The 20,425-nt window shown below is 34.7% G+C and overlaps 2 protein-coding genes across 2 annotated transcripts; both read right to left on the bottom strand.

Annotated features, from left to right (window-relative positions):
• Positions 1–6,606: 6,606 nt before the first annotated feature.
• On the bottom strand, positions 6,607–8,459 carry LOC123665878. Its single transcript, XM_045600109.1, has 2 exons — positions 8,080–8,459; positions 6,607–7,528 (listed from the first exon to the last, which is right to left on the bottom strand). Exons 1-2 carry the CDS (start codon positions 8,457–8,459, stop codon positions 6,607–6,609), a joined length of 1,302 nt encoding a protein of 433 aa, XP_045456065.1.
• A 2,012-nt stretch (positions 8,460–10,471) lies between these two features.
• Positions 10,472–12,859, bottom strand: LOC123665877 (zinc finger MYM-type protein 1-like). The gene has a single exon (XM_045600108.1). It carries the CDS (start codon positions 12,857–12,859, stop codon positions 10,472–10,474), a length of 2,388 nt encoding a protein of 795 aa, XP_045456064.1.
• Positions 12,860–20,425: the final 7,566 nt, after the last annotated feature.

The raw sequence follows: 20,425 nt of genomic DNA, 5'->3' as shown, positions 1-20,425 counted from the left end.
GAGAGAGGACTTCAAGGAGGGCGTCAGGACAAGGGCACAACGAGTTGCGTAGCCACACCCACTGGGGACCAAGCTCCGCCCACTGAGGGCCAAGCCCCGCCCACTGACCCCGCCTATCATGCCCGCTCACTGATCAAGCCCCGCCTACTCGGACTCAGGCCTCGCCTACTCGCACTCAGGCCCCGCCTACTCGGGCTCAGGCCCCGCCTACTCATGCTCAAACCCCGCCCACTCATGCTCAGGCCCCGCCCACATTGTCTCAAGCCCCGCCCACTGGATCCGCTCACTGGATCCGCTCACCTTGCCACGCCCACCAGCGACACCGTAGCTTCTACAGACCTTCAAGTGGCCCTTCAATTAGAAAGTTTAATTGAATTAATGGAGCTGCAAAATGCCGTCTGATGAATCAATGCTCCCTCCAAAATCTACGTACCCATATGACTTTTCTATTTTACTTTCAATTTTCATTTCATCAAACACGATGCAACAATGAATGCGTGTTTCTGATTGTTCACTTTTGAATCTCAGAGCTTCAAATGCTTCTTTTGTGAAGCCGGGTCGTCCATCTACTGAACTATACCACTTCCGTAATGTTTTAACAGATGGCAAACAACTATCGAATGTTTTCCGTAGGTAGTTGTATGCCTTAGTTGAATAAAAATTAAGAGTTAGGGCAAAGGCTCTTAGTTGTGGAGTATATTTCTTTCTTAATATTTTACCCGACTTACTTTTTAAACTAGTTAGAATCACAATTTTACATCAAAGAGTAATAAAGGAATAAATTTTCTAACAAACTTACTAATTATTAGACAATACATGAATTAGGAACTTTTGCAACAAGGTATTAAAAATGGACCACCTAGTTTTTAATATGGACTTTGTGCACTTAATATGGTCCACCGTTATAATTAGGTACTAAACAATCATCATATCTTAGTTTATTATATAAAGTTATAAAATCAATGAGTCAGTGTAATTATAACAAAATAATATTAGAACATTGTAACATAGACAAAATCTAATTACGAAGTAAATCTATTTAACATCCATAAGAAAAATGCCTCTAAAACAGTCTTGCTTTTAACTTTAATGACTAATTACTCAATAATGACTACTTACAATATTCACAAACATAGTTGGTACTGTTATCCACACCAGCGCATTCCTCATGAGCCCATCGACTACAAGAAGGACATTGGATCCACTGCTCTCCTCTCATATCTTCAGAAAATAAATCATCTCAGTAAAAGCATCTAGCGTTCGTACTTTGACTTCTATCAGGACTTTCATCAGTGTCATCATGGACTGAAAAGTCATTTCCTTCTGAACTTGATGGAACGATTACTTTCTTGGTAGTTTTTCTCTTTTTTCAGTTCCTTTTTTAGTTTGTTTTTTCTTTTTTTGTTTTTTTCTCAGATGCAGTTCTTTTCTAGCCTTTTTTATTTTTTGTTTCGTCTAATATTTTAGTAATATTCTTCTTCTTTTTAAGTGATTCTACATCTTGTCTTTTCTTAATAGTAATCTCCAAATCCAATTTGTATGGAGATGAAGTCAAAAACGTAGATTTTGTTGCTTTTCTTACCCTATTACTACTTTTCACTTTTAAATTTGGTATAGGAAATAATTGTTTTGGTGATAATTATGAGGTAGATGTTGAAGGCTCGGCTATGTCAGATGCACTTAGGAAATCTGGAATATTGGTTGCAATTGGTGTGTCTTATTTACGTTCCGGAGACTTATAGAGGATCAACAATTTAGAAGTACTGCCATTGTTAATTGGAGCTAAGTTGGAACGTGATTACCAAACGGCTTTGGTCATATTTTCACAAGCAATTGATATTTTGTGGTAACCACTCGAATGAGGTATACTTACCATTGCTTCGTTTAATTCAATTTCATCTACGAAAGTTCTATCTGAGTCATCATCTTCAATGTTATCTTCTGGAGTGAGTAAAGTTGATTGAATTTGAAGGGTATCTGCTTGCTGAGTTTGAACACTGATGGCGTGAATTTCGCTCTCGTCAAATCTCAAATCGTGGTCTTGAAAAACACTTCTGTCTATCGAGTAAATTCCTGTGGCACGGAAACCATTGATAGCAAGATCAGCACGCTGTGATTTTATATAAGCAAGACCAAATAATTCAGCAATATCGTAGTACGTAGCGGCTTGAGTTTTATTTTGCATCTATTGGCAAACTTCGCTGAAGTACTTTTTAAATGGACGCAAAAATTTACGATCGAGTGGCTGAATCTTATGGCTTGAATGTGATGGCAACGATAAGTTTTTTTTTTTTTTACAAGTGATATACATCCACGGGCTTATGATTATGAACCCATGTCCTTTTTTATTCTAAAACATGCAATTTTTATTTTTATTTTTTTCTATTTCAAGGTAGGCGTTTTTAGACTATGTTTTTAATGTCTCCAAAAGAGACGTGAGTCCACCGACCGGTTCTTAATCTAATGTACGGTACAATTTGTTTTTTATAATACTATACTTATATCTAGCTTATTCTTACATTATTTACATGCGTACTCGTTTTCTTAAAAATATATTTTTTAATATTATCTATATTACCATCAACTTACTCCTCCCAAGCAAAGCAACCTATTCGAATTTTATTTTGACATCTCGAAAATACTCTCAACGACGGCGGTGTCATACGATAAAAGTTGCACATTGTTTGCTCTGGCCAAATTAATCAATTCAATGTTACGCGTATGACTAGCATGACCATCTAATACCAAAAGTACAGGGGAACTAGCTGAAGGCTTAGCATGGTTTAAAAAGTGTTTAAACCATTTTATAAAGAGATCGGTCTGAATCCATCCTGATGGGTGGCAAGCGTGAATTGCTCCGGGTGAAGCTCCTTTCATCAAAAGTGGATGGTCACGTTTCCGCGGAAATATCATCATTGGGGGTACATATGTACACTTGCACTCATGCACATGATATAGGTAACAGTTGCTTCTGCATCTTGGCAGGCAAAACCGAAATTCCTGTCTCATCTACATTGTAGATGTTATGGGCAGAGTAATGGTTTTGATCCATTGCTGTTTCTAACAATGTGAAAAAATTATCAACATCTTCCTTGTTAACCTTTTATCCTAGCGATGGAGGTACCCGTGGGTTGACGAAAGGATACTTCTGGATGTCTTTGGAGAAACAAACGCAGCCATCTTTTTCCGGCAGATTGTTTGTCGCTTGAAAAATTATGTTTTAATTTATTTGTTTCAGCTAACTATATGCTAACTTCATGATATCGCGCCGTGTCAAACCAAATCCTGAAGCTTCCATTGCAAGTACATATTCCACCAAATCGGTCTCAAATTTACCGGGAAAAATAGCTTTTCGACCGAGCTTTAAATTTGTAACCTCCTCTAGTGGCCTGTTTTTTTGTTGACATAAACGTATTAGTGTCGTTTTTGGCACACCTAAAGTTTTTGATGCTTTTAGGTAACCCATTCTTTATTCTTTTATGGCTATAGATTATCTTGTATAGCCATAGTCATCGAGTCTTTGGCCCGTTGCTGTCTGGTAGGTAACTTCTTTGGTTTAAACGCCATTCTCTAGAAAAAAGAAGAACAGTTTATAACATGGACCATGTGCTTATAATATGGACCACTGGTCCATATATAAAACTATCTTACTAGTCCATATTACAAAAGGGTAACTTTTTGAGGTTATTATATTGTAAAAAATCTTTTAAACTAGTTGCTTATTACAAGCTAAAACAGAAATTCATCCTAATACTATGATGGTTGAAGTATATGTATCATTATAAATAAATAACTAGCAATAACATTATAATATTCTTAGATAACTTACCAAAAATCTTCATCAAATTTATAAACAATCAAAAAATGGCTGCAACTGACACTGACGCAACGATACGTTTTTTATTTTTATTTTTATACAAGTGATATACATCCACGGGCTTTTGAACCCATGTCCTTTTTTATTCTAAAAACATGTAATTTTCTTTTTTTTATTTCAAGGTAGGCGTTACTCAGTAACATCACTGTTCAAGTTAGACTAACTTAATGACTCCAAAAGAGACGTGAGTCCACCTTTCTTCCCGGTTCGACGGTTCTTATTCTAATGTATGGTACAATTTATCTGTTTTTTTTTTTAATTACTATTATTTTTTTTTCTTTTTTTTTCCTTATAATAATATACTTATATCTAGCTTAATCTTACATTATTTACATGCGTAAACGTTTTCTTAAAAATATATATTTTAATATTAACTATATCACTACCTACTTCTCCTAAACAAAGCAACCTATTCGAATTTTATTTTGACATCTCGAGAATACTCTCGACGACGGCGGTGTCTCTATTATGAATCGCCATCTTGAGACTATGCTCGAGGATGTCATTTTCTGTAGCCTCCGTCGCCCTCCTGACGAAACGACAGATCGCGTCATCTCTGGCGTCGGTGTAGTCGCAACGATACGTTCGCTATGTTGTCGGGGGACTGAGAGGCGGGGCGAGGCCACCTAATGTGACTAACTTTACTCTGTTAGCAGCGACATGTAGTAAAAGAAGACGGTAGTCCATATTATACGACTTGTCCATATTTAGGGAATTTACTCTAATCCTTGTTAGATATGTGATTAGGATTTCTTTATATTATCTGTGGCAATAGTTAGTCGTCTGTGCTAAAGTTCCTTATTGTGTCAAATCAGTCTTAAAATAAACGTTATACCGTGTACTCGTTGTTTGATTTATCTGTGGCGACGAGGGTAAAAATAAAAAATTTATAAAATGTCTATCGCTCGGCTTAGTGAGTTTGATGTGGACGCTGTAAATTGGGAACTTTATTGTGAACGTTGAGAAATGTATTTTAAGGCGAACACTATTAAGGACGAATTAAAATTGCCTATACTTAATCTCGTCAGTGGGTGATGTCGCGTATGAATTGTTAGTGAATCTTGCGGTACCCAGGAAACCAGCAGAGTTGACGTTTCGAGAAGCCGTTACTTTGTTAAAAGATCATTTAAACCCGAAACCGTCAATTCTTGCAGAACGGTATATTTTTCGGCTGAGAAAGCAAAAAATGAACGAAAAAATTCAGTGTTATGTGGCACAATTAAAAAAACTTTCTCCGTTTTGTGACTTTGGCGCCACATTAAATGACAATCTTAGAGATCAATTCGTGTGCGGGCTAAGAGGTGACGCTATACAGCAACAATTATTTGCGAGTGGAGATATTACATTTGAAAAAGCAGTGAAAACAGCATGCGTATTGGAGCCACGAGACGCGGCCGCGGTCGAGGCACCGGACACGGGCGCGGGTACGAGCGCGGTCCCGTCGTCGGCGGCTACGTGCGTATCTGAAGCAGCGAGTACTTCACGACGTAGTTCGACAGGCCTGGATAGTGGTTTGCATAGGATGCAAATCAGTGGCTGTTGGGTATGCGAAGATTATCGGCATAGGCGGTTAGACTGTAAGTTTAAGAATGCCAAGTGTAGTCGGTGCGGGCAGATAGGTCATTTGAGACGGATGTGTGGAGGAAATTCAATGATGGCATCTTTTTCTACGAAGAAGTTAGGTAGCGGGAAAGGAGCAACACGTAATCGCGGGAAAGGCAACTCGGTGCTCGCGCAGGCGGACGAGCGCGGCCGGGAGCGCGCCGTCGCGTACGCCTCGCGGGCGCTCACGCCGGCCGAGCGGAATTATAGCCAAATACATCGGGAAGCGTTAGCTATCGTTTTCGCGGTTAAAAAGTTTCACCAATATCTGTACGGTAGACATTTCATTTTGCGAACCGATCACAAGCCTTTAACTAGCATATTCGGGGCAGACTCGGGAATACCTAGTATGACGGCGAGTCGATTACAGCGTTGGGCGTTATTGATTTATCAATCCTCTTTAGTTTTTTTATAATTTAAACATAAGGTTTAACTAAAACAACTGTTGTGTTATTACTTACTCTTATTGCTTTGTGCTACTTTTACTGTAATAAAATATTTAAGAGTACTGAAAAGTATATGAATAATTCGAATCTGTATTACTATTCTAAAAAATATTTTTATAGTTTTTTCTTCTGTGCATAATTATTTTTAATGATTTTCATTCGAATCAATTTTTAAATATAAAAATCATTTTTTTTCAAAAATCGATTTTGTAGAAATCGATTCATCTTGAAACAAAATAAAAATCGATAAGAAAGTGACAAAGATTTGGAGTTGTCTGAAGATGACCAGATAAACAACGCAAAATACAGAACTGAATCACTAGAATCAGAAGAAAATATTCCTCTAAAAGACATATCCCTGCAATTACTAAAGAAAAATACATATGTTATAATAAAATACGAAGGAGAATACTTTCCCGGGTTGATTAAAAATATGGATAAGCCAGAGGCGGATCTTGAATTTGTGGGGCCCTGGGCTAATACTGCTTAGGGGCCCTACCTAATTACTCAACTAATTGCCATTTTGACAAGAAACTGTTTTCTGTAGTGATGTAGGTATATGTAATGTAATATATGTTAAGTACAGGAAGAAAATAGGAAAACAAAATATTTTTTTTTTATATAAAAACATTATTTATTGCAAAATAAATTGACGGGTTATAAACGGTTATATTAAATAAATTATAAAGCAACCTTTCTGCATTTTTGTGCTGCAAATTCTTTTATTTGGTCATCGCACTGTAGGTCCTTTGTTAAATCGCAATTTATCGAAAGAACTGATAAATGATTTAGTCGATAGTTCGACATTGTTGTCCTGTATTTGTTTTCTATATACGACATCCTGGAGAAAGAACGCTCCGCTTCACAGCTAGTGATCGGCATCGTTAAAAAAATCTTTAAGATAGTATAGCAGTTTGGGAAAACATCAACAAGTTTCTTTTCATAAATTAGCCAAAAAATTTCACTGCAAGAGGTGTAAGACTCTGTCTTAGATTGCAGTAAGTAAGATTTCAACTGAATGCACTCATTCACTAAATGTTCGTCTACGTCATTTGGATAATAATCAATAATATTACGTACACTTTCCAGATCTATGTGTTCTTGATTTTTGTCTTGCAAATCCATTAAAAATTTAAATTTTTTGCTATAGGTCTCATAGGCTTGGCTTCTATTATTTAAATCCATAATCATCTTATCCAACGCAACGTTAAGCGTGTCTCTTTTAAATTTTTCTGCGCAGTTCACTGAGACTTTATCTGTAGATTTATCTGAAAATTTCAAAGTAATGCGTCTCTTATTTATGTCACTGTAGTCTGTTCCCAAACTAGTACTTAATTTTTTAGCTTTCTCTTCGTATTCCTTTAGCTTCTGATCTGATTGTTGCCATATGTTTTTCACGAACTCTTTTAATGACACAATTAACTTATTGCCTTCACCAATGTCTAAACCAGGGCTCTGTACTTTTTTATTAACTACATTAAATCTCTCCAAAATTTCTTCCCAAAAAACAATCAAAATTGCAGTTTCTAGTTTCGCCAGTTTATTAAATAAATTTCGTGCCTCTTTTCGGAAATCAACTTTTTCATCGTCATTTTCGCCGAAACTATTGAGAATTTTCATAATGCCATCATAATTACTTTTCAAAGCTCTGACAGCATCAAAGTGACAAGACCATCTGGTCTGGCTTAAACTTTTTAACGTAAATTTTAGTTTTGTTTCACGATTTAACAGTTCCCACCTATGGGTCGAAGCAGAGAAGAAAACGTATATTTGTTGCACTATTCCAAAAAAATTTACAATTTCGGTTGCAACCTTCACGGATTCTTGACCAACTAGGTTAAGGGAATGCGCAGCACATGGCACGTAATCCGCGGATTTTTTTTTTCTTTTAGTAGTGCTTGTACACCATTGTAGACTCCGGCCATATTAGCAGCGTTGTCATATGACTGTCCCCTGCAATTATCCAGTAGTAGTCCATTTGTTTCCAAAAAGGCTTGTAGAATATTAAATAAATATAAGCCAGTATGACTACTAATTTTAATGAAAGATACACATCTTTCATACACTTTTCCCCGAAAACAGTATCGTAATACAATAGCAAGTTGGTCATCGTGAGACAGATCTGGGGTTGAATCCATCATAATTGAATAATACTTTGTGTCGTCGTTATTTATTTCAGTTATAATTTGTTTAATTATCTGTTTACCCATAATCTCAATTATTTCCTCATATACTGTTTTTGATAAATATGATATTACAGGGTTTGGTCGCAGCTCTCGTTGTTCAATATGTTCACGTATGAATGGGTCGAATTCTGCCAATAGCTCTAGAGCACCCATAAAATTACCATTATGTGGAGAACCAAATACTTCCTCGGAACCTCTAAGTGCTAAGCCTCTTATACTCAGAAATTTTAGCACTGCAATAACCCGTTTTAGGACATTGTGATAATATTCTGTTTCTTTATTTAATTGCTCCTGAAGCTGCTTGTCTAAAACAGACTTATTTTCTTTTCGTGTCAACCACACTAACATTGAATTCTTATGTTCATTAGAATTTTCGTGATTTTCTAAACAAAATCCTATGTGTTTCCAATCAGAAAATCCGGTTGTGTATTGAGAAGGAGTTTTAGAAAAAAGTTTGCAAGTCAAACAAAAAACAGTACCAACCCTTTTTGAATAACATAACCAAGATCTTTCCAGTAATTGGCCATTTTTTATTTTTCTAGTGAAATACCTATTTGAAAAAGATCTGTTTTGTTCTTTATATTTCTTCATTGAAGCTGTATATTTATTCTTCACACTATTAAGGACGAATTAAAATTGCCTATACTTAATCTCGTCAGTGGGTGATGTCGCGTATGAATTGTTAGTGAATCTTGCGGTACCCAGGAAACCAGCAGAGTTGACGTTTCGAGAAGCCGTTACTTTGTTAAAAGATCATTTAAACCCGAAACCGTCAATTCTTGCAGAACGGTATATTTTTCGGCTGAGAAAGCAAAAAATGAACGAAAAAATTCAGTGTTATGTGGCACAATTAAAAAAACTTTCTCCGTTTTGTGACTTTGGCGCCACATTAAATGACAATCTTAGAGATCAATTCGTGTGCGGGCTAAGAGGTGACGCTATACAGCAACAATTATTTGCGAGTGGAGATATTACATTTGAAAAAGCAGTGAAAACAGCATGCGTATTGGAGCCACGAGACGCGGCCGCGGTCGAGGCACCGGACACGGGCGCGGGTACGAGCGCGGTCCCGTCGTCGGCGGCTACGTGCGTATCTGAAGCAGCGAGTACTTCACGACGTAGTTCGACAGGCCTGGATAGTGGTTTGCATAGGATGCAAATCAGTGGCTGTTGGGTATGCGAAGATTATCGGCATAGGCGGTTAGACTGTAAGTTTAAGAATGCCAAGTGTAGTCGGTGCGGGCAGATAGGTCATTTGAGACGGATGTGTGGAGGAAATTCAATGATGGCATCTTTTTCTACGAAGAAGTTAGGTAGCGGGAAAGGAGCAACACGTAATCGCGGGAAAGGCAACTCGGTGCTCGCGCAGGCGGACGAGCGCGGCCGGGAGCGCGCCGTCGCGTACGCCTCGCGGGCGCTCACGCCGGCCGAGCGGAATTATAGCCAAATACATCGGGAAGCGTTAGCTATCGTTTTCGCGGTTAAAAAGTTTCACCAATATCTGTACGGTAGACATTTCATTTTGCGAACCGATCACAAGCCTTTAACTAGCATATTCGGGGCAGACTCGGGAATACCTAGTATGACGGCGAGTCGATTACAGCGTTGGGCGTTATTGATTTATCAATCCTCTTTAGTTTTTTTATAATTTAAACATAAGGTTTAACTAAAACAACTGTTGTGTTATTACTTACTCTTATTGCTTTGTGCTACTTTTACTGTAATAAAATATTTAAGAGTACTGAAAAGTATATGAATAATTCGAATCTGTATTACTATTCTAAAAAATATTTTTATAGTTTTTTCTTCTGTGCATAATTATTTTTAATGATTTTCATTCGAATCAATTTTTAAATATAAAAATCATTTTTTTTCAAAAATCGATTTTGTAGAAATCGATTCATCTTGAAACAAAATAAAAATCGATAAGAAAGTGACAAAGATTTGGAGTTGTCTGAAGATGACCAGATAAACAACGCAAAATACAGAACTGAATCACTAGAATCAGAAGAAAATATTCCTCTAAAAGACATATCCCTGCAATTACTAAAGAAAAATACATATGTTATAATAAAATACGAAGGAGAATACTTTCCCGGGTTGATTAAAAATATGGATAAGCCAGAGGCGGATCTTGAATTTGTGGGGCCCTGGGCTAATACTGCTTAGGGGCCCTACCTAATTACTCAACTAATTGCCATTTTGACAAGAAACTGTTTTCTGTAGTGATGTAGGTATATGTAATGTAATATATGTTAAGTACAGGAAGAAAATAGGAAAACAAAATATTTTTTTTTTATATAAAAACATTATTTATTGCAAAATAAATTGACGGGTTATAAACGGTTATATTAAATAAATTATAAAGCAACCTTTCTGCATTTTTGTGCTGCAAATTCTTTTATTTGGTCATCGCACTGTAGGTCCTTTGTTAAATCGCAATTTATCGAAAGAACTGATAAATGATTTAGTCGATAGTTCGACATTGTTGTCCTGTATTTGTTTTCTATATACGACATCCTGGAGAAAGAACGCACCGCTTCACAGCTAGTGATCGGCATCGTTAAAAAAATCTTTAAGATAGTATAGCAGTTTGGGAAAACATCAACAAGTTTCTTTTCATAAATTAGCCAAAAAATTTCACTGCAAGAGGTGTAAGACTCTGTCTTAGATTGCAGTAAGTAAGATTTCAACTGAATGCACTCATTCACTAAATGTTCGTCTACGTCATTTGGATAATAATCAATAATATTACGTACACTTTCCAGATCTATGTGTTCTTGATTTTTGTCTTGCAAATCCATTAAAAATTTAAATTTTTTGCTATAGGTCTCATAGGCTTGGCTTCTATTATTTAAATCCATAATCATCTTATCCAACGCAACGTTAAGCGTGTCTCTTTTAAATTTTTCTGCGCAGTTCACTGAGACTTTATCTGTAGATTTATCTGAAAATTTCAAAGTAATGCGTCTCTTATTTATGTCACTGTAGTCTGTTCCCAAACTAGTACTTAATTTTTTAGCTTTCTCTTCGTATTCCTTTAGCTTCTGATCTGATTGTTGCCATATGTTTTTCACGAACTCTTTTAATGACACAATTAACTTATTGCCTTCACCAATGTCTAAACCAGGGCTCTGTACTTTTTTATTAACTACATTAAATCTCTCCAAAATTTCTTCCCAAAAAACAATCAAAATTGCAGTTTCTAGTTTCGCCAGTTTATTAAATAAATTTCGTGCCTCTTTTCGGAAATCAACTTTTTCATCGTCATTTTCGCCGAAACTATTGAGAATTTTCATAATGCCATCATAATTACTTTTCAAAGCTCTGACAGCATCAAAGTGACAAGACCATCTGGTCTGGCTTAAACTTTTTAACGTAAATTTTAGTTTTGTTTCACGATTTAACAGTTCCCACCTATGGGTCGAAGCAGAGAAGAAAACGTATATTTGTTGCACTATTCCAAAAAAATTTACAATTTCGGTTGCAACCTTCACGGATTCTTGACCAACTAGGTTAAGGGAATGCGCAGCACATGGCACGTAATCCGCGGATTTTTTTTTTTCTTTTAGTAGTGCTTGTACACCATTGTAGACTCCGGCCATATTAGCAGCGTTGTCATATGACTGTCCCCTGCAATTATCCAGTAGTAGTCCATTTGTTTCCAAAAAGGCTTGTAGAATATTAAATAAATATAAGCCAGTATGACTACTAATTTTAATGAAAGATACACATCTTTCATACACTTTTCCCCGAAAACAGTATCGTAATACAATAGCAAGTTGGTCATCGTGAGACAGATCTGGGGTTGAATCCATCATAATTGAATAATACTTTGTGTCGTCGTTATTTATTTCAGTTATAATTTGTTTAATTATCTGTTTACCCATAATCTCAATTATTTCCTCATATACTGTTTTTGATAAATATGATATTACAGGGTTTGGTCGCAGCTTTCGTTGTTCAATATGTTCACGTATGAATGGGTCGAATTCTGCCAATAGCTCTAGAGCACCCATAAAATTACCATTATGTGGAGAACCAAATACTTCCTCGGAACCTCTAAGTGCTAAGCCTCTTATACTCAGAAATTTTAGCACTGCAATAACCCGTTTTAGGACATTGTGATAATATTCTGTTTCTTTATTTAATTGCTCCTGAAGCTGCTTGTCTAAAACAGACTTATTTTCTTTTCGTGTCAACCACACTAACATTGAATTCTTATGTTCATTAGAATTTTCGTGATTTTCTAAACAAAATCCTATGTGTTTCCAATCAGAAAATCCGGTTGTGTATTGAGAAGGAGTTTTAGAAAAAAGTTTGCAAGTCAAACAAAAAACAGTACCAACCCTTTTTGAATAACATAACCAAGATCTTTCCAGTAATTGGCCATTTTTTATTTTTCTAGTGAAATACCTATTTGAAAAAGATCTGTTTTGTTCTTTATATTTCTTCATTGAAGCTGTATATTTATTCTTCGGATCTTTATTTTGAAAGTCAGTCATTTCATGTGAGAGGACGAAATTAATAAAATCATTATTCAGCAAATCTGGCCACAAGCCCACGTCAACATATTTCTCAAACTCAAACTTAATATTTTCTAAATTTCTTTCCACCTCGGTATCGGTATTACCTCCCTTTTGCTGAACACCAATTTCATTTTCAGAGGAACCAGAGGGTTGCTGGAAGTCAAGATATTGCACATTTTCATCGTTGGTATTTTTTTTCTGGTTTTCAAAATCTTGCATATTTTCATCACTTGTATTTTTTTCCTCGTTTTGCGATTTTTTGCTGCCATCGGTTAGATTCTCTTCGCATAAAATACCTTCCTTTACGTTTTTGAATGGATTTATAGCTATTTCATTCGCGTTTATATGTTCCGATTTAAAAAAAGTTTCAATTTTTGCGCATTTATTTCTTTCTTGTTCTCGACTAAACTGTAATTTTCTTTTTTCAGCTCCACTTTTATATTTTCTAGCAGACATATTGTAAAATAAGATATTTTTCTGAAAATAAACAAAGAACTGGATAGAACTTTTAATTTTAATACCTACTTTGTAATGAGTGTAGCAATTCACAAATTATAATTAAATATCGAACGAGTTTGATTCATTTAGTTTTGAAAACTGAAATAAAAAGTCATGTTTTATAATTCTTTTTACTTACCTACTGCCTATTAAAAGCAGGAAGTCTAGTTATGCTGAAGACTTTCAAATTTAGTAAATTAAAAGAAAGGTCCGGTTCTTATAACTTTTAAGTTATCTATTACTTAGTAAACTAAACACATGCACTAAACACATTTCTAACAATAACAAAGTCAATTCGTCAATATAGTCGACTATAGCAGAAGTGCGGAAAAATAACAAAATTGCGTCGGGCGATAAGCGGAGGGAAGTCCCCAGTAATAGACACTACTATACACGGAATACACCGACTGAAAACAAGCGACAAGGAATTCCCCGTTCCGTTTGATAGATGCGCACTCGGGTTGATTGATCGCAGTGTTGCCAACCTCATGATCGGATTTTTTAAAATTCTAGATAATTTTTATTATTGACAATATCGTCTATTGGTTTCAGTTCGGTTGGGGGCCCTCTGTATTCGCGGGGCCCTGGGCTGCAGCCCAAAAAGCTTTAAGTAGATCCGCCCCTGTGGATAATAACACTTACGAAATAAGTACAATGGTTCTATCAAAATTAAATACATTTCGGTGGCCCGACACTCCAGATCAAATTTGGTATAATATATGCTATATAATATATGGGGTTACTTACTTACTTACTTTGACGCTCACATAGATAACATTATTAGTAAAGCCTTTCAAATGTACAACTTTGTCATGCGGTCCTCTACTGAATTTAGACAACCATCCACACTCGTGTATCTTTTTAAGTCCTTAATAAGGCCACAACTTGAATATGCCGTTGCTATCTGGAATCCATTATACATTAAATATGAGAAAAGTTTAGAGAAGGTACAGAAAAAATTCTTACGTCACATAAATTACAAATATTGTCGTAAACGTATACCTTATGAGTCGCTTTTAAGGAACTACAAACTGCTCGACTTGAAATCTAGACGACTGCAACTAGAAGCTATGTTGCTTTACGATCTTTGTAATAATAAGTATGATTGCATGGACATTGTAAGCAAAATTAGATACTCTGTGCCTTCTCGCGCTCATTTGCGACCATCCCGCCGTTATCAATTTTTTGCAGTGACGCGATCTCGTACGAATGCAGGTATCCGCTCCCCGTTAAATCGAATGTTTGATACATATAATAGTAAATTTTATACATTAGACATTTTTGCCAATTGTAATGACGCATATACGAGCCAGATTATTAATATTTTGAATGGACAACCTTAACGCACAAGTCACTTACACGCATAATATACCTATATTGAAGAAAATATGTATGTATATAAAAGAATATTTAAAACTACTATATTAGTGTATTTGTATATGTTTAGGTATGTGGGTGTATATATATATTATGTATATGTATATATATTTTATAGTCTATATCTATATGTGAGTACATATGTATTATATATTATATTTTGATTAAGACTTATCAAATTCAATTATAGAAACAATGAATTGTAAGACAGGTTCACCATTTGCAATTTGATTATGTTCAATGTGACCATCAGTGTTGAGTTTGCAATAACTTAAATTGTAATACTTACATTTAATGTAGTTAATGTCTATTGTAAACTTGTTTGTGGTTCCAATAAAAAAAAAAAAAAAAAAAAAATAATGGAAAAAATTCAAGAGCCTAAAACTGTCAACAATAGGGGCTTTTTTAAAGTACCTGAAATGGAAAAATATTTACCATTTATATGTTAAGTTTACAATTGCAATACTTTGTTTATAATTACAGGTATACTTATAGAGATTGTTACTTTTTGAGAGTTTCTAATATAACTATCTATTATTATATTATTTGTTACATATTTTTAGACAGATATTTATTAATAGTGGTGTCTCTGTTAAAACTCAGGGAAGACATAGATCTCTGTTGAATAAGAATATTTTGATTTTGGAACTTCTATTTAACCTCTAAAAACCTTTATTTAAACTTATTTGTGTAAGTAGGACATTGTTAGATTGTTAACAATGGAAAATAACGTGATTTTGTAGACTGATTTTTCAATAATAGTAGTGTAAGACATTTAATGTAAGTTTGAGTTTTACTATATATAAAGGAAGTACCCGGTTGACCGAGCTAAGCTCGGTATTTTTAGTAAATCGTGTTTTTTGGAAATCATAAAGTATAAATACGAATTACATATTGATAAAATATGAATAATATTTTTCGATTTTACCGACATAATAATAAAAAATAAGAACAGTCTATTTAAATAAAAAATAACGAGTGCAATTAGAAAAAGAAAAAGAAAAAATAATTGATCACGGACATGTGGATTTGAACCATGATCTTCTCGGTTGATCCCGAGCGGCCGATTTCCCACCGAGCTATTTCAACTACATTGACTTATGCGAAATTTACCTTCGTATTCTAACGATATTTTTTTCAATTCCTAAAAACAGGGATAAAACGACATTTCCTGAAAATGAATCCTAGCTAGATAGATTTATCTCCCCCGAAACCCCCTAAATACTAAATTTTATGAAAATCGTTGGAGCCGTTTCCGAGATTCAGATTCTATATATATATATATATATATACAAGAATTGCTCGTTTAATAGTATTAAAGGAATATATTCCTTTGAGTTTGTTGTATATTTGTGTAGTACCTTTTTTGTATAGCTGTAGTAATATGTATTGTTTTATAAAAAGATTTTTGACACTCCATAATAGTCACATATAAAAGAAATATTTAATTTTAATTTTATGTATACGAATTGGTAAATAACTTTAAATGTCGTTTCTTTGTTTTTTCAGAGCAACACACTGTATAATTTTCCGATTCCAATTTTAAAGAATAAACTAATGTCTTATAAAACGACATTTTTAGTAAAAATATAATAATAAAAACATGGAAAAATTGCGATTCACGTTCTCATTATTAGCAGCATCAGATTAAAAAAAACCAATGTGATCTGCATAACATCAATAGAGACACCTGATTTATTTATTTATTTATTTATAAGATCACCAACATACTGTACACTGTTGCTACATAAAATATTATAATCAACAAAGATAACTAAGTGTCAGCACAATTACAGGTGACGACAACATGCAAATGAATAATAGTAAAATTAAGACCGCGTAAGTTACAGTGGCAAAAATATTCTATTTACATAATGAAAGCAATGTTAAAAAAGAACAATATAGAATAGAACCAGTAGTCAGAATAGTTTTGGGAATAGAATAATAATTCATGATTACTCAAATGATATAAGAATTTTACATAAAGTTATTCAATTTAAAAATGTCACTAAAATTAAAAACTATGAGTTAGAACAAGTAATAAATAAGATTAAAATGGACATTTATTTGATATTCCGGATGATCTAAAACCTGCAAGTAAACACACTGGCATAACAACTTTAGATGTTTTTACTAAAATTAAAAATTCATTGAAACAAAGACATCAAACACGAAAAGTATGGATTCCATTAACTAAAGAATTAAAAAAAAATTACTTGGATGAATGCGAAAATGTACAATTTGGTGACCAATATCTAGATGAAATTAATAATGAAATAAAGTTATCGAGTAATAACTGTATAATAACTATAGCAAGAAAATAGAAGATAAAGATTTTGGAAAAATAGCTGAAAGATTTTTAACTAGAGAAATTTTCAGGAAAGACATCAAATGTCAATCAATGGATTAATGAATTCGAAAAAGAGTGTACACGTTTTGAGATACTAAGAGATGCAAAATAAATGAAAAACCAAATACTAAAGCATGGACGTGTGGATAGATATAATAACACTGAACACACTGTCACAGGATTCGCTCCGAAATATCTATTAGACGGTACAGATCTTTTATTCATACCAAATGAAATAAAAAAAGTGCAGATGACTGGATGAAAGATAAAAAAATAGCATTTGAACGATCTGTTAAGTCACATATATATAATAAGATGATATTTGATAAATATAGAACACATCACAAGTTTAATGAAGGTGAAATGGTATATGTCGAAAATGGGCACAAATTAAATAAAAAAAATTAGATGAATTAAGGATTGGTCCTTTTAAAATAAATAAAAAATATCAGATTCAATATATGACGTTAATACAGGTCATAAAAATTGGAGTCAAATTTATTTCACATTACTAAACTTATTCTTGTACCTCCTGAAGAAGACAGTGGCGAAATGTCAGAGGAAATTTTCTAACCTAGGGGGGGGATATAAAGGAATATATTCCTTTGAGTTTGTTGTATATTTGTGTAGTAACTTTTTTGTATAGCAGTAGTAATACGTATTGTTTTATAAAAAGATTTTTGACACTCCATAATAGTCACATATAAAAGAAATATTTAATTTTAATTTTATGTATAAGAATTGGTAAATAACTTTAAATGTTGTTTCTTTGTTTTTTCAGAGCAACACATTGTATAATTTTCCGATTCCAATTTTAAGTAATCAACTAATGTCTTATACACGGTGATTTTATAACCGTTTTGGAAACGAAACATTTTACTTTGGAATCATCTATAGTACCTATAAAAATGGATAAATCAATTGCAATGTTGACTAAAAAAAAGTTTCAGTTTTAATATTCAATTTTATTCGATCGACTTGGAAAGTAGTAAGGCACTGGTCATTCATTCATTATTTTATATGAATGATGAAACACGGCCGTGTACGTTTCGGTTGATAAAAGTATACCTATAGGCGCGAGCTAGCGAGTACTTACGTAGATAGACTCATTTGTCCTTCATACTTTACACGGGCTTAGGACCGTCAGAAATACCTATTTTATTTAAACTTCTTTTCGATTATTAACCACGATAGTTCTTTTCACAACAAATCAATTTATAAACGGACTGTAGGTATAAATTTCAGGCGTATTTAAAAAATCGGAGCTATCTACAGAATAATTAACTTCATACCTATTAACAGTTTATTTAGACTACTTACACTTCTCAGTATCGAAGCAACTGCTCAAAATGGAGTCCGCTGCGTTCAATACACAAACGTAAACGTTTAATACAATTATCTTTTAATTTTCTTAATGTGTCTTTACCACTTTTCACTTTATCAAAAGCGTCCACTATCGCAATGCGTAAATCATCACGGCTTTCATATTCACGTGTATAAACAAGTCTTTTTATTTCCGACCCCAAGAAATAATCCAGGGGCGTTAAGGCTTCTAGGTGGCCAAGACGCAGGCCCTCCTCGACCTATCCACCGATCACTAAACTCATTGTCCAGATACGCACGCACTACACTCGCGTAATGAGCGGTACAGCAGTCGTGTTGGTAGTACATACCTTTCGAGTAAGCTAAAGCTTTGGTCTGGTGATCATGACGCACAACGCTGCGGTATGCGCCGCAACGCAGCGTCACGACGCAGCATTTAGCGTCGCTGTGGAGAGGTAGTCAGTTGATTTTGCCGCAGCTACCAAGGTAGACGTGAACATGAACAATTTTTCTGTAATTTGTGCTTTGCTTGAAGAGGAGGAAGAAGAAGAATTTTTACTGCTTCTGAATAGACAAGAAAATCTCCGAGGAACATGTTTTTACAACGGAGGAGTGAAGGTTGTTACGAAACCTTAATAAAAAGGCATTTAATTGATTTAAAATTTTGATTTTTAACTAATTCTATTAAATTGTCTTCGAAAAATTCCATATTGACTCAGTGACGCACACCGCACACCGCAGCGTTGAACCGAGAATGACGCCGCGCTGTGCGACAGTACACCTCCCCACTTCACCGCGCTTGCCCCTCGCCGCTGACGCATACTGCGACGGAACAAGAGAACATTCTCGACGTTTTTCATATGATTGAGTGTCCGGCAACGCATACCGCATACCACAGCGTTGTGCGTCATGATCACCAGACCAAAGCTTAACGGCACATCGTCTACTAACTCAGATATTACTGTCCTTAACATCTCGAAATAAGAGTTGCTGGTTAGATGACCTTCAATAAAAATAGACCCTATTAATTGGTCGTTAATAATACCGGCCCAAACGTTCACACTGAAACAAACCTGATGATGGTTTTCTCGTATCAAGTGGGAGTTAATTAGAGCCCAGTAATGCTCATTGTGCACATTGTATGGTCCCACTCAAGTAAACAGTGACTCGTCCGTCCAGAGTATGTTGTCGTTTTTATTATTTAACAACCACTGGCAAAAGGCGATTCTTGCCGGTGCGTTGTTTATTACGTGATCCTTACGAAAATGATACGGGAGTAGTCCTTGTGTACGTAATATCTTCCATACGAAGTTTTGGCTAACATCGAATTCTCATGCTGCCATCCTTGTGTTTCGCCGGGGATCGCGCTCGAAGTACTCAAGATCATCGTCTTCAAACTCCGGCAAATAATAATTTAAACGTCCTTGACCTTGTTTACGCATGTACTGCTATGGTATTACTGACCGACTGAAAGCCAGGGACGCGGGACGCCGACGATTACAGGTGAGCAATGCCGTCATTGGTCGACTCCGGCGCAACTCGGTACCTTTGTTTTATTGGCTAATACGATTTTGTGACTCGATATTAAAACGTATAGTATTTCTATTTTTAAAATGTACCTACCGTGTAGCGCTACTACTGGTTCTCACTTTTTGTCTGTAAACAATATGAATATCGACTTTGATGAAAAAAAAATATATTATTAAATTAATGTTATATATAGCTTCTGTTATCGATAAATAATTCAAAATTTTATATATTTATATATATATATATATATATATATATATATATATATATATATATATATATATATATATATACAGGGTGTCCCAGGAAAGACTGTCAAGCGGAAGTCCAGAGCTAGAACATCTTTGTACACCTATGCTGACGCTAGACCATTTCCTTTGCCCTAAGGTTGCCTGGAAGAGATCGCTTTTTAGCGATAAGGCCGCCCTTTGTACCTAATGAATATATTGTCAATATTTTCTTTCTTTCTTTGATATGTATTATTTCTGTTTTTGGTGTACAATAAAGTGTATTATTATTATTATTATTATTATTATCTCTTGGGGATTCCAAATCACCCCTATGTATATGATCCGATTTTTTATAGTTTAGGAGATATGATTTTTTTTCTAATTTTTCAATGTTTTTCGACCTTAGCGCTATTTTTGATCATAACTTCGTAAATAATTGAGATAAATGCCTGATTTTTTTTTAATAATTTAGCTAAA

Source organism: Melitaea cinxia, chromosome 25 (assembly GCF_905220565.1).
Source record: "Melitaea cinxia chromosome 25, ilMelCinx1.1, whole genome shotgun sequence".
Classification (NCBI taxonomy): domain Eukaryota; kingdom Metazoa; phylum Arthropoda; class Insecta; order Lepidoptera; family Nymphalidae; genus Melitaea; species Melitaea cinxia.
Note: the sequence above shows the minus strand (reverse complement) of the source record. Positions and strands in the feature narration are given on the sequence as shown.

Excerpts from the sequence above, each read along its gene's own strand:
- LOC123665878 (XM_045600109.1), bottom strand. The coding sequence starts at position 8,459 with ATGTTAGTGTGGTTGACACGAAAAGAAAATAAGTCTGTTTTAGACAAG. Across the intron at positions 7,529-8,079 it reads ATAAATAACGACGACACAAA|TTTCGGCGAAAATGACGATG; the intron begins GTATTATTCAAT and ends AATTCTCAATAG.
- LOC123665877 (XM_045600108.1), bottom strand. The coding sequence starts at position 12,859 with ATGCAAGATTTTGAAAACCAGAAAAAAAATACCAACGATGAAAATGTG.